The sequence below is a fragment of the Cervus canadensis genome, chromosome 2 (assembly GCF_019320065.1).
Source record: "Cervus canadensis isolate Bull #8, Minnesota chromosome 2, ASM1932006v1, whole genome shotgun sequence".
Taxonomy (NCBI): domain Eukaryota; kingdom Metazoa; phylum Chordata; class Mammalia; order Artiodactyla; family Cervidae; genus Cervus; species Cervus canadensis.
Genome location: NC_057387.1, coordinates 14,530,745 through 14,555,370, shown reverse-complemented (window position 1 = coordinate 14,555,370; position 24,626 = coordinate 14,530,745). Strand labels below are relative to the sequence as shown.

Sequence of the window (24,626 nt, the reverse complement as noted above, 5' to 3'; positions counted from 1 at the left end):
TCTCCAGGCATCTCGCTGTTGGGGGCTGCTACCGAATGCTACTGTTTTCTGGAAGCCACAGTTGGGGACGGCAGGAACCCTTGGCAGGGGTAGTGTCAGACAGTGGGCATTATTCCACAGCTGGCATGAGAGAATTCCAAGGGAGTGGCCGAAACTAGCTTGCTATAGTGCCCAGGGGATGTCCGTATGGAATGAAGTTTGCTGCTCGGATAGAGCAAGTGCTCTTCATCAGGATAGGGGATTGGAGGGGGTCCCATGACTTCTGCTTCTGCCTCCATCTTCCCCTCACTCCTAGGAAAGCTTGGAATCTGGAAGAGTCCGGTGGGAACTGGAGGGAGAGCCTAAAACAGTGGTCAGTGAGGCTGGAGTGAAGAAATCAGGAAAGAGGAAAGGGACACCAAGGACAGAAGTAGACCAGAGGACCGGCCAGGGGCCGGGGGCTAGACTGGGAACACTGGGGGGTACTGGCGGACAGGCCGTGACCCGGATGAGGTGGAGGGGCGCCTCAGTTCCCGTTACCAAGGCAACAGCCCGCGAGCCCCACCTCCCCTCCCCCCACACACACAGGCCCCAGCCCGGCCTCGCTCCGGCCGCCGCCACCGCCCCTGTTTTGTTTCCATGGCAACAAGAGGCGCGGGGCTGGTTCCAAACATAACGCGCTGTGGAAAACATGCGGCTCGGGGGACCCCCCCCGCAGCCCCCGCTCGGGGGCCGAGCCCTGAGGGGCCCCAGAACAGCCCAGACGTCTTGCAGATTTGCGAGAGCCCCCAGAACCCGTCAGGGAGCACAAAATCCCCTTCTCCTGCTCCCACCGCGTCCTCGGGTGTTCAGGGCTCCCCTCCATCGGGGTGCCCTGATTCTCCAAGGCGTGGAGGGCTGAGGATCCTTCCCCCCTTCGGGAGGCACCTCTGAATCAGGCGGCAGCCGCCCTCCCCAGAAGCCCTCGGCTCCGCCCCACGCCGTTTTCAAGCCGCCTCTCGGGCCTGGACAAGCCGCGCCCTCCTGACAGCCTCCCCAGGGTCCCGACCACGATCTGCCGAAAGGGAGGGGGGCGGATCCACACAGTGGAGGGCTGAAGCGCAGGGGGAGGTGCTTCCGGGACAGAGGGCAGGCAAGATGGCGGCGCCCATGGAGCTGTTCTGCTGGTCAGGGGGCTGGGGGCTGCCGTCAGTGGACCTGGACAGCCTGGCCGTGCTGGTGAGGGGTGGCGCCGGCGCTCTCTGCTGCGCCCTGGAGGACTGGGGAGGGGGCCGGACTAGCCGGTCATCCGAATTTTGCCAGGGCGCCTCAGTACGGGCACAGTGGGGTAAACTGAGGCAATCAAAGAGCGTGCCTGGCCGGTATGAACTCTGTACGGTGCCTTTGTAGCCTAGGTTTTGTTTAGCAATGGAAAGAGGCTTGGTCGGGGGTTCAGAACATGAATTTTAGTTCTTAAACATCCATTTACTGACTCTGTGACCTTGGGGCGGTCCCTTCTCTTTGGGCGCCGTTTCTTCATCCGGAGGTTTACAAAGGCTGGATGATCTCAAGGTTCTCCGGCTTGGCATTACTGCCTCCTCCTAAATCTCCTCTTCCTCCTCCTCACTCAACGCCATTTACTGAGGTTATTGTTTACTGAACCAAAAGGCCCATCCACAGCTAAGGCTCTGTAGAAAGAGCTTTGGAGTCACACTATAACTAGTTTGACTCATTCACTCACTTTCATTTTCACTCTACTCATTTCAAGGTATTAGGCCTCTTCCAGATACCAAACATTGGCATCCAAAGATAAATAGCATTTGGTCCCTCCCCTGGAATTGTTTACATAAAGTTAGAAACATCAGCAAACAAGTGTAATAAAATGTTCAGATGCTAAAGTATAAGTAGGAACAGTCCAAACAGACTGCCCAAGAAGGAATGGCCAGTGTTTCCAAGTGAGGCTGAGGTGTTCACCAGGTAGATGGCAGGAGAGGATATAAGAAGGAAGGGTTTTCCTGGCTGATTTGTAATCAGGGACATGTCCACAAGGTCTCTAAGCCCTGTGTTTGCCTGTTGTAAATTAGGAACAATAATGTCTACCTTTTTCGTGTGAAGCAATCCCTCAGTGTAGAGCATAGCACAGAAGGTATTCAATAAATGTTATTTCTTGCCTTGATTCCCCTGTGTGGGCCATGTCCTTGGCCTCTCTGCCTTCTGCTTCCTTTCCTGCAGACCTATGCCAGATTTACTGGTGCCCCACTCAAGGTGCACAAGATCACCAACCCCTGGCGGAGTCCTTCAGGTACCCAGTGTTCTGGGGGGTGAGGAAGGGAGTGTACAAGGGGAAGTGCAAGTGACAGACAAGGATGTGTTGTGGCTATGTGCGGATAGGTGGCTAAGGGTCTGGTGGACATACTTCTTTCTCAATGTCAGGAACTCTGCCTGCCCTTCGGACCAGTCATGGAGAGGTCATCTCAGTACCACACAAGATCATCACCCACCTTCGAAAAGAGGTAGGTGGTTTGGGTAGGGTGACTGCCAGTGAGAGAAGTTGAGTCAATTCAGTGCCATACACATTTATTGAGTACCAAATGTATGCCAAACCAGATGCAGGTGACCCAGGGCTTCAAGGGACATGTAGTCTCCTGGAGGCGACACAGACATGTTGCTGTGATGCAGTAGGCTAGAAATTCAACTAGGCCACTGTCGAGACAGCTGGAGGCACAATGCCTTTTGCCTGCTGGGCAGGCAGGGAGAGATGAACAGGCTGTTGACGCATGGAAAGGAAAGGAGAGTAGGAAATAACTGATGAAGTCCTCAAAGATGAGACCAGTGCGGGGGTGGGGTGGAAGATGGGATCAGAGAGGGATTTCTAAGGGCCATTGCTCTTTTTTCAGGGACCAGGTCAGGCTTTATAATACGGGGCTCAGGATGGACAAGGCCAAGTACCACGATGGGAAAGTTGAAAGAGCATTACGAGAGGACTAGAGAGGCCCAGGCTGTGCTTTTCACTCTGTCATTGGCTATGTGACCACCTTGGGCAAATTGCCTAATCTCTTAGAGCTGTGAGCTTATTTGTAAGACCAGGGGCTTAGCCAGGATACTTTCTCAGGGCTCTTCCAGCTTTCATGGTCTGGTTCCAAAAGGGAACATACTGTCAGAAGTAGACCCCTCTTATTCATTTCTACTTTCCCAAAGGTGGAGGAACTGGGGAATTAATGGAGGCTTGAGAGGAATGGAGAGAAGGGATCCAGGTAAAAGCCAAAACTCCTGGCGGGACTGGGCCACTGTTTCCTTATATATGAGCACAGCTTTCCCTGTTTCTAGTTTTCTCCTACCACAGCCATATTGAGAGAAAGATTATTACCCCTATTCCATGGAGGAGAATGAGGCTCAGAGAGGTTTAATGATCACACTCAAGAGGTTACTTGGGGACAAAGTTTACTCAGGATGTGGAAGAGGGTGCTGAGGAGCAGACACTGAACCTAGGAAGGTGTGGCAGGCTGAGACCTGGGGGTATGGCTGGAATGTGTGTGTGGTGGTGGCGCCTGGACCATGGAATGAAACAAGAAACGGCCAAGAGCTGAGCATTGAGAGAACAAGCCAGGGAGCCCTCGACATGGGTTCACTGGGTCCCGGGAGTGTGAGGATGGCGTCCCCTAGTTCCTGAGGCATTGATTAAGGCCCAACTTGCATCTGAGCTCTGCTCTGCTAGTTTTGTGGTGTCTGGATTGGGGAAGTTACTGTTAGAAAGTTGCCGTCAGCAGGCATCCCGCCAGCTTTCCGTGGAAACTCTGGGAGCTGCTCCTGGTTTGTGGCTGGGCCTTCCTTCCTCCCCCCAGTGGGCGCGGGACCTTGACGGCCAGCAGGCTCCAAGGTCCAGGCTTTCCGCCAACAGCAACAGGCTACTGACTGGGCCCAGGCGAGGGGGCCTCCGCAAGAAAAGCTCCTTGCTCTACCTCTGCTGCGCTCAGAGGTCAAGGTGGGTGGTGCCAGACAAGAGGCCTCCCTCCTTGAGGAAGTGTCCCTGCAGTCCCCCAGCATCCACTTCTCACCATGGACGTTTCCTCCACAGAAGTACAATGCTGATTACGACCTGTCAGCCCGGCAAGGAGCAGACACCTTGGCTTTCATGTCTTTGCTGGAGGAGAAGCTGCTCCCAGTGCTGGTGAGTGCCCAGGCCTACATAGAAACACACAGACACACACACACACCCAGCATGGGAACCAGAATCCCACCCTGGGTCAGGCAGGTACAGTGGCTCAGACCAGCCTCTTCCTTCCTACATACCCAATGCAGATACATACTTTTTGGGTAGACGCCAAGAACTATGTAGAAGTGACCCGGAAGTGGTATGCAGAGGCTATGCCCTTTCCCCTCAACTTCTTCCTGCCTGGCCGCATGCAGCGGCAATACATGGAACGGCTGCAGCTGCTGTGTGGGGAGCACAGGCCTGAGGATGAGGAGGAGCTGGAGAAGGAGGTACCTCTGGGACAGGAGGGCGTTGTATGACAGGAGCCGCCAGGATGATGGCGGAGGGGGCGAGTGCCTGGGAGGGGAGGCGGTACCCACCCCGCAGCCGCGAGCCGACCTTGTATCCTCCCCATAGCTATACCAGGAGGCCCGAGAATGCCTGACTCTTCTCTCTCAGCGCCTGGGCTCTCAGAAATTCTTCTTTGGAGATGCGTGAGTCTCACTCCAGGGGAGTCATAGGTGGCTTGGAAGAAGATACAGGTTCAAATGTAGCCACAGGGGCTAGGGTGGGGGCTCAAGCTCTGGACAGGAGGTGCTCAGCACAGACACTGGGTCTGGTGAAGGTAGGGCTGTGTGTGGGGCCGGAGCCGCCTCAGTGGTACAGGAGGGTGGGAGGGCCGCCAGGCCCAGGACAGGCCTGCTGAGCTGTGGGGCACTCAATGTGCCCTTTATGCAGCCCTGGGATAGAGTCCCATTCAAGGCCAGGCTGGCGCCACCTGGGGCACTTTCCCCACACCAGGACCAGAGCCGTGTGTCCTCTTCTCCCCCGGTGGTCCCCCGCTGCCCAGAGCCTATCTTCCCAGGGCCGACTCTTCCTCTGACCCCACCTCTCCCCTTCTCCATCCCACTCTTCTCTCTCTGCTGCAGCCCCGCCTCCCTGGATGCCTTCGTCTTCAGCTACCTGGCCCTGCTGCAACAGGCGAAGCTGCCCAGTGGGAAGCTGCAGGCCCACCTGCGGGGGCTGCACAATCTCTGTGCCTATTGCACCCACATCCTCAGCCTATACTTCCCCTGGGAAGGAGGTAAGGGGCGGATGGGTGGGAAGGTGGGGGTGCTAGTCCTGGGGAGAGTGGGCAGGGATCCAGGAACCAGCCTCCCATCCACCTCCTTTCCTCTCCCCTCAGCTGAGGCACCACCTCCACGCCAGACACCAGCGAACCCAGAGACTGAGGAGGAGCCGTACCGGCGCCGGAACCAGATCCTAACCGTGTTGGCGGGGCTGGCAGCCATGGCCGGCTACGCCTTACTCAGCGGCATTGTCTCCATCCAGCGGGCACCATCTGCCCGGGCCCCAGGCACCCAGGCCCTGGGCATGGCTGAGGAGGATGAAGAGGAATGATTTGTCCTCATGCTCTCGGGACTGATTTTTCTACTGTCATGCATTCCAGAGGCTCCTGTGTTTCCCCATTGTTGGTATGGTGGAAATGGGGTGCCACCCCCCCCTGAAATAAAACTGCTCACATGGACTGAGATCAGACATTCTGTCTTTTAAGAAGCTGCCATTTTTCCTAGCTGGTACCAGGGGGTGCCATCTGGTGCTTGAGTCTACCCTCTGGTGCTTGGCTTCTTTCATGGCCTGTGCCTTGGTGCTGACATCTGCATAGGCCTGGTTCTGCATCTCCAAGAAAGACAAACAGTTCCCAGTTTTGGGTCCAGCTTTCCTCGTCTCTTCCTTTCCTTAACCTCTCTCTCCATCCACCCCACCCCCCACCCCTGTTTGTACAGACAGTGAGCTCACCCTGGGCCCGGGCCCAGTTTCCACAGGCAACCAGTGCATAGCACACGCTCACAGAAGCACGGGGGTGGAGGACCACTGGGGCTTCCCGATCCTTTCCCTAGGGGCCTCCAGCCCCTGGCACCAACTAGAGGGGAGAATGAGTCACCCAAACCACTGCCTCTGGCCTTACGTCACTTAAGCTCCCCCTGGTCCTGCTGTACCCTCTGTAGCCACAGACGGCATGTGGGCTGATCGTGTCCCTTTAATGTCCATGCTGAGCCCAGGCACAAGCGTGGGTATCAGCTCCATCACTGGCGACGCCACAGGTAGGTGTGAATGGAGTAGCCAGGTGAGACAATTTCCATGAAGCCCACGGCGGGATCCTTGATGGTGAGAGGCACATCCTTAGAGGAGCTGGAAGAGGCAGGGAGGAGAAGTGGAGTGTGTGATCCCGCCAAGCTCACTGTCTCGTCTTCATCCCAGTCCCCAGGCCCCAGGCCCCGCTGCTCTCACCGGTTCAGCACGACCACAACTGCAGCGCCGTCAGGACGTAACAGTGCCACCGTGTCCAAGTCACTCTTCTCACTGGCAGCCAGCCCCACTCTCTGCGAGCCCTCAGGGATGAACTTGCTGGAGTGGGAACAGGCATTGTCAGGGACCCCAGCCCTGAGGGTAGCTTCCATCAGTCTCTCACTTGAGAAGTCACCTTCCCTACCATCTACACCACCCTGCCCACCCCCACACCGGCCCCCAGAACCATTCCTAAGATCTGCCCTAACTCTCCAGGCCTCCAGCCATGGAGTTAGGTATGCCCTGCCCTCCTGCCTCCTAGCCTCAGCATCAGGCATTCAGGAATTGTCTCAAATGCCATCTAGTCACTTCCTACCTATACGGTGCAAAAGGGACAGATGCGAGCCTCCCAAGGTTCCCACTCCCCACACCTTCCTGCTCCCTCACAGTGGGTGATACAAGCCTCGTGCAGGAGATGCCAGGCCTGGCATGGAGTGGGACTGCCCACCTTCCACTCACCTGAAGTGGCCAAGGTGGTAAAACATAGGCTGTTTGTAAAATGTGTCCTTGGTGATATCCACAATGATGGGGCTATCAACAAAGTTGCGCACCCAGTTGGGTCCCCCTTCAGGGTTTAGGGCGAGGTTCCAGTCAGTCCAGCCGACCACGTGGTAGAGTAGGTTCTAGGGTAGGAACAGGGCAGAGACGGAGCTCCACACTGGGCCCCCAGTGAGTACAGTGAAGCGTCACATGAGGGAGGTGGGCTGTGGGGCCCGGGCCCTGGGAGGGGAGTGTTTATATCCTTAATGTCTAAGGAGGGGACTTCCCTGGTAGTCCAGGGGTTAAGTATCCTCCTGCCAATGGAGGGGACACAGGTTCCTTCCTTGATCCAGGAAGATTCCACATGCCGTGGGGCAGCTAAGCCCATGCACCACAACTACTGAAGCTGGCACGCCTAGAGCCTGTGCTCCACAACAAGAAAAGCCACTGCAGTGAGAAGCCTGTGCACAAAGTCTAGAGGGTAGCCTTCGCTTGCAACCATGAGAGAAAGCCCGAGAGGCAACGAGGACCCAGGACAGCCAAAAACTAAAAATCTAAGGAGGGAGGGGTTTTGAGGACAGAGGCATCACCAGAGAAACTGAGAAACCTGAGGCAGATACAACTGCTCAAGCATTCAGAACAAGGTGATGGGGTGCACAGATCTCTGAAGGGAAGACAATAGAGGGCATCATGAAGTCCCCAAACTTTGCCCCAAAGAGTAAGCGAGCGGGGGAAAAGCTGGAGAGCAGGGCCCCTGTCAGCCTCTGGTGAGATTATTGAGGGGTCCAAGGTGGTCTGCTGTGTGGAAGGAGAGACTGAGGTGACTCACTGTGATGATGCTGTGACTGTACTGCATCCCTCGATCCCAGGAGCCCAGCCGCACACTCTGCTCCCAGAACTTGGAGCCCACACAGGCCTCTGAGGCAAAGAGCATGGTGTTGGGGAACAGGCGGTGCGTCTCCCCCAGGGTGGCTTTTGCTGGAGCCAGGAAGTCCAGGTACCAATGCACAGCGATGCCATGAACATACTTAGCTGCTTCTGGGTCTGCCAGCACCTGTACAGAGAAAGAGAAGGGCTAGAGGGGAGACAGCCATGGAGCCTGGGCCCTACACAAGGGATCTGGAAGAGGCACTAGAACCTGAGACGTGGGTGCAGGATGAACACAATTTAGAGGGGGTTAAAGTGACAACCTGGGAGATTCTTGGGGCTCTGGAGATCCAGAGGGGGGTCACCCCCAGCATCCCAGGAGTGCCACCTGAGCACCTGGCCCCAGCTAGGATACTCTAGGAATCAAAAGTTGGGGCAGGGAAGGCACTCTGTTCGGGAGCTAATCATCTGGATGCTGGATTTGGGGTCACTAGGGTACTAAGGGCTTCCCAGGTAGCTCAGTGGTAAAGAATCTGCCTGCCAAGAAGGAGATATAGGTTCAATCCCTGGGTTGGGAAGATCCCTTGGGGAAGGAAATGGCAACTCACTCTGGTATTCTTGCCTGGGAAAGCCCATGGACAGAGGAGCCTGGAGGGCTATAGTCCACGGGGTCAAAAAAGAGTCAGACACAACTGAGCATCCAAACAACCAGGTACCCACGGGAGTCCTGGTCCTTACCACCTGGGCCCAGCGAGGCAATAGCAAGCGCTGGTCATCCAGCATGAACAGTTGGACGTCGCGGTGTGTACTGTTGGCGAGGATGGGACCCAGGTCACGGGCAATGAAGTCTCGCTGGTGCTCAGGAGTGAAACCCAAGCACTGGAAGGGGTACCCGCTAAGGAGCCCTGCAGTAGGCTCGTTCTCGGCTGTCACTGCCCAGAACCGTAACTTGTGCTCAGCGTAGGCATCCAGGAACCTGGCAAGGGAAAGGGGGTGAGGGATCACGGCCAAGAAAGGGGACCAGGACCCTGGGGACTAGGAGGTCGGACTGAATGGGGAAAACCGAGGGGCCTAAGCCTGAAAGGCCCAGAAGGTAGAAAGGTGATCTGAGATCTGGCAGCCAGACAGGTCAAGGGTTGGGACGCAGACCAGGGTGTTTGAGAGGGGAGGCTGGTCCAGACCCGATGGCCCTGCTGTTTCCTTACTTGACAAAGTATCTGGCCCAGGTCTTGTGGTAGAGATTCCCTGGCTGACCCTTGAGTGTCCCCTTCCCATTCACGGCCCCATTGGTCTTGAGCCAAGTGGGTGATGTCCAGGGACTGGCAAACAGTGAGACGGAGCGGTTGGCCAACTCCAGAGCTTGGTGAATCAGTGGTATCTGGGAACAAAGGTGGTGAGGAGAGACACCCAGAGTTGGAAGATAAACAGACTGGCCCAACCAGTGTATCTGGCCTAGCCATCAGCCTCTACCCTTCCATCCCAAGCGAGGGCAGGGGCAAGTTCTATGTCTCTCTGCAGACTGCTCTAGCCTGAGGCCCCTCAACCACCAGGCATCAATGCTGCTGGGGCCTGAGGCAGCCAGAGTACCCACCTTGAGCTTGACATCTTCCTCTGGAAGGCTGAAGTTGAGCAACTGGAAGTCATCAGGGCTGTCGTCATAGGTATAGGTGCGGATGGAGAAGTCACAGCTGGCCATGGGGACCCGGATGATGTTGTATTCAATTCCTGTAGAAATTCCTGAGTCAGGACCAAAGGGAACTTGGGTGCAGGGTGAAGGGCAGACTATCTGAGCTGGAGGCCCCTGCCACTCAGCGGATGGATAGGACAATTTTTTTCCCCTGGGCATTAACAGAGACCCAGATGTCAGGGATGGGTGGATGTCAGGGTCAAAGGAAAGGTCAGAGTGTCAAATGCATTATGTCATCCTGTCCCTTTCCTCCTCACCTTCTTCAGAGAAGTACGATTTGAGTAGCAGATTCCGTGCAGCAGGTGACAGGGCAAGGATGTTGAGGGCAGCAGCATCCGTCATGGCCCCTCCAAATCCCTTCACTTTCTGGAACTTCTGATCTGGCTGCAGGGTCAACAGCAACCCTGGGGACATCCGCAGGGAATAAAAGGCGTCAGTGCACAGGGGAGAAACTCCATGCTGATCGCTGGAGCCCACCACTGGGCTCCAGAAGGACCATAGCCTGGGTGAGGGGTGGTTACCTGTGCCTGTGCGATTGGCCTGGAAGGTCCCCAGACTCAGCTCCATTCGGCGCCCGCTGCGTGTGCTCTCAAAGCGGCTGAAGTTGCCAGGGTCAGGCAGGGTCAAGGGGTCAAGAGAATCACAGTATGTAGCATTGCAGACACACACCACGGAGCTGTAGCCAAAGCTTTTAGGGCTGCAGGGGCGGGCACCTGGCAGGAAGGGAGCACACGAGAGGCAAGGGTTGAAGGATGAGGATGAGGAGAAGGGACACACTAGTTGCAAAGAAAGACTAAATACTGGTTTCAAAAATTCTTGGGCCTCCTTGGCGGTCCAGTGGCTAAGAGTCTGAGCTCCCAATGCAAGGGGCAGGGGTTTGATCCCTGGTCAGGAAACTAGATCCCACATGCCACAACAAAGACCCAACTCAGACAAGTAAATAATAAATAAATATTTTAAAAAATTATCTTGCTGTACCCCCACCCCACTGTTGCTCTCAGTCATACAAAAGGATTTATTGAGCATCTACTTAAGTCCACCACCAGTATGCCGGAGACTGCCAAAGACCAAATGGCAGAAGGGGGCCTGGGGGCTCCTTCCCTTCTCTCTGACTCACTTACCTGATACCCACGACACTGTGTGGAGTAGAAGTAATCCCATGAGGCTGGCAGCCATGATCTCTACTCTGCCCCGAGGCACAGGACACTCCTGAGAACACAATGAGAGGCTAGAAGGCAAGCCCCTCTCCACCTCTCCTACCCTCCTGCAGATCTCGACTGCCTATAGTCTCCCACCTTAAACAGAATGGAACACAGCCCACAGACACCTGAATCCAGCCCTCCCTCCAAGCTCTCTGCTAGTAACAGCTCTCTGCCCACCCCAAGCAGGACCCTCCTGTGCCCCTCTTCCCAACCATTTCTCCTTCGATCCCACCTTCCCTCCATCAAAAAGGCATGATGACCTGCTTCAAGGAGAGCCTGTCATTGATGGAATTCCAGAGCCCGGTTAGCCAGAATTCCAGGAAGCACATGACAAGACCAATTAGAAGCCTTGTCCCCACTCACCTCTCTGGAAGGACTTGAAAGCTCCATCACCAGGCAAGAAGACGTTGGGGTTCCCAAACTCCGGAGGGATAGAGGATCAACTAAAAACAGGGATGCAGGGGCCTGTGATAGCTACACACACCAGATTAGCTCTGCGGGTTAATTCCGGCATAATGGAGTGAGTCACGTGAGACCATGGGAGTGTCACATGACCCAGGAAGTGAGGCAATTGCAACCATACTTGTAAAGGGCGACTGACTGGCTTCCTGAGGGCTTATACATCCTATGAAATTCTAGAAGGCATGTACGGATGACAGCTTTAGGAAGAATCTAGATGAAAGATCTGAATGAAGGATTGGGTAGAGGTTCCCGAATCCCAAAGGATGGGAACCACAGCAGGCACACTGCCTTCTTAAGGAAAATATTTTAAAGTTATGCTGAGAATGGTTAATACTAATAAAAGAGGATCATGGTACAAAAATACTGAGGCCAAAATCCTGAGCGATGATTAAGCAATCTTTGCCCTATAGAGGCTCATAAGCAGGGGAGTCAGACACACAGATGCTTATAGATAAGGACAAAATTGGTTAACAGCTGTGCACAGAGACCCTTCATACAGGGCTTCACGGAGAAGGGGTGAGGGGTAAGGAGTACTACCAGAGAAGTGCAGGGAGGATGGGCCCTGAGCAGGGGGCTGGTACCTCCAGGCCTCTCTTGTTTCATCAGCAGACACAGATGAGAAGGAACTGTTTTTCCTTTCTCACAGGGCAGAGAGGTTGTGTAAAGCAGTTTAGAAACTAGAAAGTGTGGTGCAAAGCTGTATCCTCAGTGGATGTGAGAAGGAGCTTGTGTTGCCTCATGGGCCACATCACAGATTTAGTGGGAGTGACATACACATTTAAGACCTGACTGACACTAGCTTCCTGAGCCTATTTCCTCATCAGTTAAATCTCCCCATCTGTTAAATGCCACCACCTCACAAGGTCATTACTACAATCAGTAAGATAAGCACAGTGCCTGGTACACAATAGACCCTCGGGAACCACTTGTTTCTTTTGTCTTTTTTTTGTTGTTTTAATTATCTCAGTGAAGTGTTTCCAAATAAACTCTAGGGAAAATTGACCATTTCTTCTTCTAGGTTCCCATAACCCTAGAGGAGCTATGTGTGTATGTGTGCTTAATCACTCAGTTGTGTCCAAATCTTCACGAGTCCATGGCTGTAGCCTGTCAGGAGCTATAGTCTCGGTGAGAGGAGCTTGGTCTGAATCTTGGCTCTACTATTTACTGGCTGTTTGACCTTCAATAAACAGGAAGGACTGATGCTGAAGCTGAAGCTCCAATACTTTGGCCACCTGATGTGAACAGCCAACTCACTGAAAAAGACCCTCATGCCGGTAAAGGCTGAAGGCAAAAGGAGAAGAGGACAACAGAGGATGAGATGGTTGGATGGCATCACCGATTCAATGGACATGAACTTGAGCGAACTCTGGGAGATGGTGAAGGACAGAGAGGCCTGGCCTGCTGCAGTCCATGGGGTGGCCAAGAGTCAGACATGGCTTGGTGACTGAACAACAAACGACTTAATCACTCTAATCCTCTGTTTCTCATCTATAAAAGGGAAGTGATAACTCCCATCGCACAGAATTGTTGTAAAGTGTCAGTATGATAACGCCTACCACACTGCTAAGTCACTTCAGTCTTTGTGACCCCATAGTTTGTATCCTGCCAGGCTCCTCTGTCCAAGGGATTTTTCTAGGCAAAGTTGCCATTTCCTCCTCCAGAGGATCTTCCTGACCCAGGGATTGAACCCTCGTCTCTTATGTCTCCTGCATTGGCAGGCAGGTTCTTTATGACTAGTGCCATCTGGGAAGCCCAAAAAGGGCGTGTTGCCTTCCCTTGGGGAATCGAACCCAGTCTCCCATGTGACAGGCAGGGGCTCACCACTATGCTAACGAAAACCGGTACCAAATACTACAACAAGGTAGGGCTGAGTTTACATAAGGAGCCTGGAATTCCACAAATGAGTTCTTACTCATTCAAGCAGAAGGCCTGGCTTCTGGGTAGGTGCCAAATTGTTCTGTTTAATTGAACCACCATCATGATGTCAAATCTGCCCCATTCAGACTTCCTGCTTCTCAAGGAAATGCTGCACATGACTTTTCTGGGGAGGAGAGCAGGTGACATCCAATATCTTACTTCCCTTGAGTTCACTTGTTCCACCAATATTTACTAAGCACATACTATGTTTGCCCTTACCTGCTCTGCTGGCTCTAAAGTCCCTCTCCCTTGCCTGTTTCCCTTTGCAGGCAGAGACTTTGTTGAGTCTTTTGTTTCATTTCTATCAAGGTGATTTTCCCTTGAGGCTTTTGTATTTTATCTTCTTAATAAAGTTGGTTATTATAAGGGCTAATATTTATTGAGTACTTATTCTATGCTGCTTTATGTTCATTGTCTCATTTCATTCTCATGAGGCAGATACTAATTTTTTCCCCACTTTAGAGATGAGGAACTTAAGACTCTAAATGGTCATGAAATTGCCCAAAGTCCCTTAACTACACAGTGGTGGGACCTGGATTTGTAATAAGGGGCAGGGCATGGGACCCTATGGCTGCCAACTCTCAACTGGGCAGCGGTCCTCAAGGCAGAGAGTGGGTGAGAGGTGAGAGGCCTTCTCTTAGGGGCCGGCGAGCATGCTGGGGGGTCTAGGGACAGGCTGAGGGCTGCGTCCCGCAGCGCTCCAGAGCTCCATGGCACTGCCCTTAAGTGCCATGCACTTAATAAAGCTTCAACCAGCTTCAGTCTCTCTGTTCACATTTCAAAAACTGATACAGCTGAGATCGGCTGTCTACCCCCTAGGAGGTGGCAGAGGTCAGGGTTAAGCTGCATTGATACTGCCCATCATGACCTCAGGTCCACCTCTGTGGTTGGAGCTTTTCTCAAAGAAGGGCAACTGCTGTGAGCTGGAAACTAACCTGAATGGCATTTGCTACAACATGTATTCCCACTGATCCTACACGAATGATTCGCTCTGGTTTAAATGAAAAGCCCGAGGGCTGGCTGGGTCCTGGGCGCCTGGCTCCCTCAGTGACGACGGCTGGGCAGGCTCTGGGGACCGGCCCCGGAGTGTGCCACCAGCTGCGACCTGCCTCTTCAGCAGGGCCTGGGCACTGGTGGAAGGACACAGCCTTGGTGCTGGACCAGTGCTCCTAGGCAGAGAAAGGGGCCTGCGCAGGGTCCCCTCCTCTTAGCCTGGGCGGAAGTTGAGCATTAGCACTTTGCCCTTTGTCAGAACAGAGAATAATATTTGCTCTGGCGGAGGTTTACAGCAACATGGTGACCTGACTATGACCTGACCTTAAGAACAAATGATCTGACACCAAGAAGTTTGCAACAACTAACCACGACTCCCCACCCTTCCCTATAAAAGGGCTTGGCTGAAAGCTTTCTGGGAGTTGGGGGTTTTTAAGGCATAAGCAACTTTGCATGGCCCTGCAGTAAACCTCTCTTTGCTCCAAACTCTGACGTTTTGGTCTTGTCTGGCCTCACTTGCACTGAGCACACAGACTTGCGTTTGATAACAGATTCATACCCAGAGTCCAGTGACACACATCACACCTGGAGGTGAGTGCCTCCTGGTGTGCCAAATGCTGCTGGTTATTTTCAAAAGCTGCTGTGCTGGTCGGCAGTGTTGCTTTGTATTGTTTTAAAATTGTCCCGTGTTTTCCATGGTGTGGTCTATCTGGTAAAAACGAAGCCCAAGTTTGCTTCCAAAGTGCTGGCTACGTGGCACCACTTCTGGATCTGTGTTCTTCAAAGGCATTGGTCAGGGGATAACTGGTCGATAAAGAAACAGAATCCAGGATTCCCGGGTTGAGCAAGCTGGATTGGTTTTCAGTTGGGGAGGGGCAGATCTGCCTCTGTTCCCGAGCCTCACTCTCTATCACGGGAAATCTCAGCCCAATAGCCTGAGCACCCCTTTTTCATAACAAGTATTTCCTCACATACTCTACTATCCTGAAATAAAGGTATAGATACTATGACTTACCTACACACATAATTTAAGAGACTAAATATTGTTACCTTAATTGGAATATAAAGGAAAGATAATGGGACCTTTTTTTAATAGGAAAATATGTTTTCAATAAATAAATGCTTAGGAAGGATTATCTACAAGATATTCTAGGACAGTCCTAAATGTAATAAATTAGGATTTAACAGAAGGAAAAACAGCCCATGAATTAATAATTTCAGAGTGTAATTTTCATGTAATTTTTTTAAATGTAATTACTATTATGCTGTAAAAATATAAAATACATGATAAATAAAAATGCTTAAAAGTCAGTCTTTATGAATAAGATTCAATGCATTCCACAAGTCTTAACAAATTTACTATTTGATTCTAAGCCTTGGCAATTCAGTAAGGAATTTCTTTTCAACAAATGGTGCTGACATGACTGGATATCATGTGCAAAAAAGATAAACTTAGACCCTTACCTCACCCCATAATCAAAAATCAAAGCAAAATGAATCACAGACTTAAATATAAGAGCTAAAACTGTAACATTTCTGGAATAAGGAAGATTAGCCAGTGGTTTCTTTTTCTTTGTTTTAGGCAACAATAAACATTTGTTATCTCACAGTTTCTGTGGGAAAGGAATGCAGGAGTGGCTTATCTGGATGGTTCACACTTGAGGTTTCTCAAAAGATTATTGCCAAGACATTGGTCAGGGCTGCTGTCACCTGCAGTAGGCTTGACTGGGCTGAGGCTCTGCTTCCAAGTTAAGTGAAAGTGAAAGTGTTAGTCACTCAGTCATGTGGAGTCTTTGCAATCCCATGGACTATAGCCCGTCAGGCTCCTCTGTCCATGGGATTCTCCAGGCAAGAATATTAAGAGTTGCCATTCCCTTCTCTAGGGGATCTTCCCGACCCAGGGATCGAACCCGGGTCTCCCACATTGCAGACTGTAAACTGTCTGCGTCACCAGGGAAGCCTAACACACATTCATCATGTAACATAAGCAATAAACTGGGGCTGGCTGTTGGCAGAAGGCCTCAGCTTCCCACCACGTGGAATAATTCATAGGGCTGCTTGAGTGTCCTCACACATCATGGCAGCTAGATTCCTCCCCAGTGAGTGGTCTAAGAGAGAGTAAGGCAGAAGCGACAATGTCCTAGCCTCAGGAGCCACACATTATCATTTTTACAATATCCTATTGGGTAACAGTCATCTTTTTATTAATATATATATTTAAAATTTTTTTATTTTTTTTAATTGAAGGATAAAGTGAAAGGCGCTCAGTCATGTCCAACTGTTTGCGACCCCATGGACTACACAGTCCGTGGAATTCTCCAGGCCAGAATACTGGAATGGGTAGCCTTTCCCTTCTTCAGGGGATCTTCCCAACCCAGGGATCAAACCCAGGTCTCCTACATTGCAGGAGGATTCTTTACCAGCTGAGCCACAAGGGAAGCCCAATTGAAGGATAATTGCTTTATTTATTTTTTTGGTCACACCTGTGTGGCATGTGCGATCTTAGTTTCCTGACCAGGAAACAACACTGCTGCCCCTGCATTAGGAACACACAGTCTTAACCACTGGACCACCAGCAAAGTCCCTACACAGGTCTTCTAGAGATGTGTGTGGGACAGAGGGGCTAAATAAAGGCATGAATACCAGGTGGTGGGGATCATTTAGGGGCCATCTAGGAGGCAATCTACCATAATCCACCCTCTGTTCTCCAATAAGGCATGTCTCTCCCACAGGTAAATACTCTTACTTCCTCTCAAGGTCCCCCAAATTCCCATCTCATTATAGCTTAAGTCCAAAGTCTCATTAGACAATGGTTTCTTATATATGATTCTTCAAATACAAACGATAGAAGAAAAAGATAAATTGGACTTCATCAAAATGAAAAATGTTTGTGTTTCAAAGGATGCCATCAAGAAAGTGAAAAGAAAACCCACAGAATGGGATAAAATATTTTCAAATCACATCTCTGATAAGGGCCTAGTATCCAAAGTATTCAGAGAACTCTTACAACTCAATAAGAAGAAGATAACCCAATTAAAAAACAGGCAAAGGACTTGAAGAGATACGTATTCAAAGGTAACATACAAATGTCCAACAAGAACACAAACAGATGCTTGACAACATTTATCATTAGGGAAATGCAAATCAAAACCACTATGAGACCACTTAACATACATTAGGATGTCTGTGATCAAAAAGACACAATGACAAGTGTTGGCAAGAATGTGGAGAAATCAGAACGCTCACATGTTACTGTGGGAATGTAAAATGGTGCAGCCACTTTGGAAAACAGTTTGGCAGTTTCTCAAAATGTTAAACAGAGTTACCATTTGACCCAGCAACTCCACTTCTAGGTAGCTACTGAAAAGAAAATATTTATCCACACAAAGACTTGTACATGCATATTTACAGCAGCGTTATTTATGGAAACAAACCAAATGTCTATCAGCTGGTGAATAAATACACAAACTGTGGTATTTCATTAAATGGAATAGTATTCAATGATAAAAAGGAACAAAATACCGATACATGCTATGACATGAATGTACCTCAAAAACATCATGGCAAGTCAAAGAAGCCAGACAAAAAGACCACACATTACATGATTCCATTTATATGAAATTCTACAACAGCCAAATCTAGAGAGACAGAAAACAGATTAGTGCTTTCCTGCAGCTGGTGTGGGAATCGAAATTGCAAAATTCTATAAATTTACTCAAAATCATTGAACTGTACACTTAAAAGGAGAAACTTATAGTATATAAATTAAACCTCAATGAAGCCAGTAAAATAAATTTCATTACATATTTGCAGTTGGTTCATTGTTTTGGTAGGAATACTACCACACTGAAACTCTACAACTAAATATATTACATAGTTGGAAATGCTCTAATACGCTGAGTAGACAGATGCAATAATTTCAAGACAATGTATTTAACTTCTTCCTTCATAATTATCTTCTCCTAAGTTATTGGGCTTTTCAACAACAACAAAACTTCTAAAACTTTTCTGCATTATTATATAATAAAGTCTTGCTGATTTATATTTGATCTTATATTTGCATATATTATTGAACAGAACATTCCGTAAGTAGAATGAGAGATAGTTCTCTGTGCAGGGCTGTCCCACATGTTATAGTCTACCTTTCCTGTCCTCCTTCCACTAAATTCTCAAAGTGCTCCTAATCGTTGTTGTTCAGTCGCTTAGCTGTGTCCAACTCTTTGCGATTCCATGGACTGCAGCATACCAGGCTTCCCTGTCCATCACCAACTCCTGGAACTTGCTCAAACTCAAGTCCATTGAGTTGGTGATGCCATCCAACTGTCTCCCCCTCTTCCGTCCCCTTCTCCTCCTGCCTTCAATCTTTCCCAGCACCAGGGTCTTTTCCAATGAGTCAGTTCTTCGTATCAGGTGGCCAAAGTATCGGAGCTTCAGCTTCAGCATCAGTCCTTCCAATGAATATTCAGGACTGATTTCCTTTAGGATTGACTGGTTTGATCTCTTTGCAGTCCAAGGGACTCTCAAGAGTCTTCTCCAACACCACAATTTGAAAGCATCAATTCTTCGGTGTTCAGCCTCTGTTTTGGTCCAACTCTCACATTTGTACATGACTACTAGAAAAGTCAGTTGCTCCTAATCATGGTCTCCACTAAAGACACATTTCCAAAATGCCTTCTGGGGGACAAGTGAGACCCACTGCCCTAAGGGAGTCACCTCAAATGCCCAGGCTGCAGTAGTCACTATGGACGTACTAGGTGGCCACAAATGTGTTCCTCATTTCCCTTTGCACAGCACTTTTAAAAGACTTAGCTAAACACCAAGGGAGGGCAACAGGGAAATAAATATAAGTGAGAAGTTGAAGCACAAAAATAGTTTGGCTGACCCAGCACAGAAGTTCTGATCTCACTTCAGCCAACCCTTGGCTCAAATAGCAAACTCCAGCCTTGGAGCCTGGCAAGCACCATGTCACAGGCTCCTTATTCTATAGGTCTCAAGTCAACTCCCCAAGGACGGTGCCTCCTCCTGGTCCCACTGTCACCTCCATGGTCAAAGAGAGACACTTTCATGTCATGTATGGCAGAGGAAGACTCAAAAAATACTTAAGAGATAAGTGAATGGATAAACCTTACCAGTCAACTTTTAATCTGTCCTTTCAGCTCTGGTTTCTGATCTGAAGAAACACCACTCTTACTGATTGCTGACACCAAATGATTTCTTCCTCCAGTGAGACCCTTCTGCCCCTTAATTACGAGGTTGTAGCTTCATCTCCTGGAGAAGGCAATGGCAACCCACTCCAGTACTCTTGCCTGGAAAATCCCATGGGCAGAGGAGCCTGGTGGGCTATAGTCCATGGGGTCGTGAAGAGTCGGACACGACTGAGCAACTTCACTTTCACTTTTCACTCTCATGCATTGGAGAAGAAAATGGCAACCCACTCCAGTGTTCTTGCCTGGAGAATCCCAGGGATGGCAGCCTGGTGGGCTGCCGTCTATGGAGTCACACAGAGTTGGACACGACTGAAGCGACCTAGCAGCAGCAGCAGTTTCATCTCCAGATTTATCTGATCAACAAACTTTTTTTCAGCTCTATCGAGACAAAATTTTTTACATCTCTACTTCAGTCATTAAAGAATCTGCCTGCAATGCAGGAGACCTGGGTTAGATTCCTGGGTTGGGAAGATCCCCTGGAGAAGGAAATGGCAACCCACGTCAATATTCTTGCCTGGAGAACCCCACGCACAGAGGAACCTGGTGGGCTACAGTCTATGGGGTAAGAAGAGTTGGAAACAATTTAGCGACTAAACAGTGACTGCCACCGAGATGTAACATTGTGTAAGTTTATTTTTTTAAACATTGTATAAGTTTAATGTGTACAACTGATGATCTGATACATAATTTAACATGTTGCCAAAAGATGATGGCAATAGCTGGTTTCATTAACCAACTCTTAAACAATACCATAGCATACCTGTAAAGGCCAGTGCAAATGGAAAGTGTTTGTACCTCATATGCTTTCTTATAATTTTTCTCAAGATACCAATAGCTAATCTTTCATGAGTGCTTACTACATGCATTAGCCTGACAACCCCATGTTATGGGGAAAACTGACTCAGAGAGGTTAAGTAAGTGGCAGAGTCAAGCCTAAATTCAGCTCTTTCCTACTCTGAAGCCCAAGCAGCTCTTAGTCATCATGTTCTACAGTCTTCCTGACATTTCAGTAGTATATTTTTAGTCTTCAGTAAGTTTCTTTTTCAAACAATTATTTATCTATTTATTTATTTATGGTTGCACTGGGTCTTTGTTGCTGCATATGGGCTTCCTCTAGTTGTGGTGAGTGAAGTTGCAGTTGCACAGGCTTCTTATTGTGATGGCTTCTCTTGCTGCAGAGCACCAGTTTAGGTGTGTGGGCTTCAGTAGTCACAGCACACGGGCTCAGTGCTTGCAGCTCACAGACCCTAGAGCTTGCAGGCTTCAATAGTTGCGGCACATGGACTTCAGCTGCTCCATGGCATGTGGCATCTTCCCAGAGCAGGGATCAAACCTGTGTTCCCTGTATTGGCAGGCAGACTTCTATCCACTGTACCACCAGGGAAGTCCCTTCTGTAAGTTTCTAAATGGCCACAGGGCAAATTTCATAGTTCCTATTTCTCTGAAACCTAAAACTTTTTTCCTCAAGAGACAAGCACAGAATTGGAGCTCGGGTTTACTGAATGAATGAATGGGTTAAGTTACTAACCGCATTCGCTGTTTAAGGTCCTGCTTGTCAGTGTTTCAGAGAATGTCTTTGGTGTGATCTGAGGCAAAAGAGTGGTGAACGTCCAGAAGAATGAAGCTAACTCTGATGAGGACTATTAGAGCCAGAATGAGACTTAATTGAGGGGATTTGGTTGAGGCAACAGGAAGTATGATTCAAATGCTGAACAACTGTGAGCCTGCTCACACATTCCTTACTGTCCCGAGCCTCCCATGCAAGGCTGTCACGAGTCTCATTGCAGATAAAAAGGTATGAGAAGGTGGTCCCTGTGAACTGTAAAACTCCATACGGATGGCTGGAATTATTATTGTTATTGTTATCTAGCCTTTGTTTCTTTCCTCCAGGTGCAGTGGAAGGAGTCTTCGGTCCCAGGCCTTTACCCCCACCCCTGTTCCCTCCCTCAAGAGGAGGCAATAAGGAAGGGGAAGGGTGTTTTGACATGGACACCCTAGTGATTATACAGGATTAAAACCCTTGCTTCATTCCTTACTAGAACTGAGATATTGGGAAGTTACTTGACTTCTTGGAGCTTCAGTTTCCTCATCACCAAACCTCTTGCCTCACGGGTTGTTATGAGAACCTCATGCAACAATGCGTGTAATGTTACTCACAGCCAAACCTCTGGGATGAGTCGCTACACTTGGTGAGTCCTCTCTCCATTTCTCACGTTGCATGGGCTGAAGCTGGATCCTCTTGGTTCCCCAAAACTACTCTTGCCAAGGTCACTGTTGCAAGTCCAGTGAATAATGCCCAGCCCAGGGAGTCCCTGGTGGTTCAGACGGTAAAGAATCTGCCTGCAATGCGGGAGACCTGGTTTCGATCCATGGGTTGGGAAGATCCCCTGGAGGAGGGGAACCCACTCCAGTATTCTTGCCTGGAGAATCCCCATGGACAGAGGAGCCTGGCGGGCTACAGTCCAGAGTCAGACACAACTGAGCAACTAAGTACCCAAGCACTTATCTGACTGTACTTTTTACCTCAGCTGACACAAGGCCCCTCTGTTCCAGAAGCACTCTCTTTTGTTCTTAGGACTTCACACTCTGCTGCTCTGGAGGTCCTCTTCCTTCTTTGCAGGTTTCACCTCCTCTATCTGTTCCTTAGGGTTTTGTCCTAGACCTTCTCTTCTCATTCATCATGCTCTCTCCAGAGATAACCCATGGCTTTGATTATCTTCTAGCTGCTTTTGGTTACAAAATCTGCACCTCCAATCCCAATCTTCCTCTTGAGATGGACTCTGTGATGACTCTATCCTCCAGACCTTTCCTGGTGGGAGTCTCACAGACACTTCAGCAGCACCATCATGAGGGCATCATCTCCTCCAGCCAAACCCACTCATCCTCCTGTGTTCTCTTTCCCCATGAACAGAACCTCTTCCTCGAAGAACCTGAGGCTTGTGCCTGACTCTGTCCTCTCCCCGAATCCTTCTTCCTATCATTTCTCTTGTCAACTACTGAAACACCTCTCACTTGACCTCCTACACTCTACTTTTCTCCTCCAATCCATTCTTTAAGAAGCATTCAATGGTGTAACTCAAATACAAACACTGAAGCTACCACTCTCCCTCCTAAAATCCTTCAATGGCTCCATACTGCCTTTTAAGAGGGCTTATGGGACCTGGCATCTTAGTTCTAGCTTCATTTCTCATCTCTCCACGTGGACTATATGCTCCAATCACATTTTGCCTAACAGGCCACGTTCCATCTTACCTCTGCTCTGAGCTAGGATATTTTCTCTTCTCTCTTAAAAAAAAAAAAAAAAGTAAAGTAATTAGCCTCCAACTAATAAAAATAAATGGAAAAAAAAAAAAAAGAATAAATACTCTTTTTCATCAGTAGGTCCTCAGCCTTAATATCTCTACCACCAGTACCATTTTCCCGACACCCCTAAATGGGCAGGGCACCCCTGCTATGTGCTCCCCAATGCACATATTTGACAAATAATAATTGGGCATCGACTATGGGCCAGGCACTGTTCTAGACACAGTAATGAATAAGATGATAAAGTCCCTGACCCGGTGGAGCTTATCTTCTAGCGGAAATGGTAGACAATAAACACAGAACTTCATATGGCCATGAGCACTATGAAACAAAATAAAGGGGTAGGGAGTGCTGGACAAAGGGAGTGAGGGGGGAGTGGTAGGAACTGAATTTAGAGAAAAAGGTTGGGGCTCAGATCCTGTAAGGCCTTCGTGGCCACTGTGAGGAGTCTGCATTTTATTCCAAGATGGAAATTCACTGGCCAGTTTGGTGCAGGGAAGTGCCACCATCAGGTCTATATTTTTAAAAGATCACTTTGGCTGCTGTGTAGAAATCAGACTGTAAGCGGTAAGTGCCAAGGCACGGAGACCAATCTCTAATTACAGCCTGCCATGGGCTGGCCCCCTTGTTCTCTATCCTTTCTCCTCAGAAACCTCACAAAGGCTCTTCTTCAGTTTGCACCACTCTTCACCTCCAGGCCTAGTTAATGCCTATTCATGTTTCTTTCAGACCTCAGCTCCTGTCGTTATGTCTAAGAAATTCTCTTTCTCACACACACACCCCCTCCTGTAACACAAGCTCACAAATCTCACATCTCCATTGTAGCTCTTGTTCGTTGCAGTTAATTGTAAAAATGACTTAATGTCAATTATAGCTCCCAGTGGCCTAACTCCTTTGTCTGTTGATCGGTCCACACGAAAGCCGAATAGAGCAGAGGTCAGTGTGTATCGCCAGCAGGTAGCACAGCACCGGCGCTAGTGCTATGCTCACTGAACGTTTGTCGGATGATTGAAGAAGGGATAAATTCTACAGATCTTTTCCCCATGCCAGCCCTCAAAAATGCAAGTGGGTAGAAGAGGATCTGAAGATTTCCCCCCTCTTCCTCATTAGTAAAACACGACCATCCCTACAATTAATGATAACAGTGCTGATAAGAAGGTGCGCTGCAGATGCAGGGAAGGGAGAGTTAAGATCCTAAGCAGTGCAAAATCCATTACGCCTACCGTCGGCGAAGCGAAACAGCAGCCCCAACCGGAGGCGAAAGGAAATCCCAGAGCAGCCTGTAAAGCTGGTAGGCGGGGCTGGAGAACAGGGCTCCGCGGAGACGGGGCGCCCCTCACCACGCGCAGCCGCAAGGCGCGCAGGGCCGGTTGGGCGGGACCCGGGCCTCGCTCGGGAAGGGAGACCCGTAATCGTCAGGAGGCGGGACGCAGGCACCTTCCGCACGTCTTATTGGTAGTGCTGGGGACGGACTGTTTCCTCTGACCAGCCTTAGCCCACAGACGGCGCAAGCGTATTCGGGGGTCTATTTGGAAAGAGGGCGCGGGAAGCGAGAAGCGCGCATGCGCCTCCGTATATACTCGCCCCCACACCCTAATGGGTGGGGGAGGTTGCTCTCCCTCAGTGAGTCCGGGTCACTGGAAGCTGAGCTGTACTCTTGAGTTTCCTCCTTTGGGAGTCTCGGGATAGGGAACATTTAGTGCTCAGAAATTGCCCCGTTGGGAACCCCAATCTCCACTCCCTTCTATCTCATTTTGTCGTTCTGGCCGCGCCCTAACCCTCTTTCCCTGAAGCTGGGTTGTTATGATGGTGAATTATTCAAGAAGCCTTGCAGCCTGACGCCATCTATGGGCAGTGCCCCCTCCCTACCCCCTCTCTCCTGTAGGGCCCCACGACTGTCCCCAAAGTCATAGGGTCCCGAAGCTGTTTACAAGACCTCACGCTTTTAGTAACTTAATGAGTTTGTTGAGGACCTACTAAGTGTTAGACCAAGTGCAATGAGCAACCCC

The 24,626-nt window shown here is 49.9% G+C and overlaps 2 protein-coding genes across 5 annotated transcripts; one reads left to right on the top strand and one right to left on the bottom strand.

Moving 5' to 3' along the window:
• The first annotated feature begins 710 nt into the window (after nucleotides 1-710).
• MTX1 (metaxin 1) lies at nucleotides 711-5,684 on the top strand. Of its 3 annotated transcripts, XM_043454638.1 has the most exons (9): nucleotides 719-1,197; nucleotides 2,191-2,260; nucleotides 2,392-2,471; nucleotides 3,857-3,940; nucleotides 4,034-4,126; nucleotides 4,258-4,440; nucleotides 4,568-4,644; nucleotides 5,080-5,234; nucleotides 5,337-5,684. In XM_043454638.1, exons 1-9 carry the CDS (start codon nucleotides 1,117-1,119, stop codon nucleotides 5,549-5,551), a joined length of 1,038 nt encoding a protein of 345 aa, XP_043310573.1. In that variant the 5' UTR covers nucleotides 719-1,116; the 3' UTR covers nucleotides 5,552-5,684. The 3 variants fall into 3 exon arrangements, with proteins under 3 accessions (XP_043310572.1, XP_043310573.1, XP_043310583.1); XM_043454637.1 differs by having other exon boundaries at nucleotides 711-1,197; nucleotides 3,857-4,126; XM_043454648.1 differs by lacking the exon at nucleotides 3,857-3,940 and having other exon boundaries at nucleotides 1,040-1,197.
• GBA (glucosylceramidase beta) lies at nucleotides 5,680-23,984 on the bottom strand. Of its 2 annotated transcripts, none has more exons than XM_043454620.1 (12): nucleotides 23,841-23,984; nucleotides 11,099-11,178; nucleotides 10,655-10,742; nucleotides 10,055-10,246; nucleotides 9,791-9,937; nucleotides 9,438-9,571; nucleotides 9,052-9,224; nucleotides 8,585-8,822; nucleotides 7,809-8,033; nucleotides 6,959-7,122; nucleotides 6,443-6,559; nucleotides 5,680-6,343 (listed from the first exon to the last, which is right to left on the bottom strand). In XM_043454620.1, exons 2-12 carry the CDS (start codon nucleotides 11,123-11,125, stop codon nucleotides 6,238-6,240), a joined length of 1,611 nt encoding a protein of 536 aa, XP_043310555.1. In that variant the 5' UTR covers nucleotides 11,126-11,178; nucleotides 23,841-23,984; the 3' UTR covers nucleotides 5,680-6,237. The 2 variants fall into 2 exon arrangements, with proteins under 2 accessions (XP_043310555.1, XP_043310564.1); XM_043454629.1 differs by lacking the exon at nucleotides 23,841-23,984 and adding an exon at nucleotides 22,567-22,583.
• Between the last annotated feature and the right edge of the window lie 642 nt (nucleotides 23,985-24,626).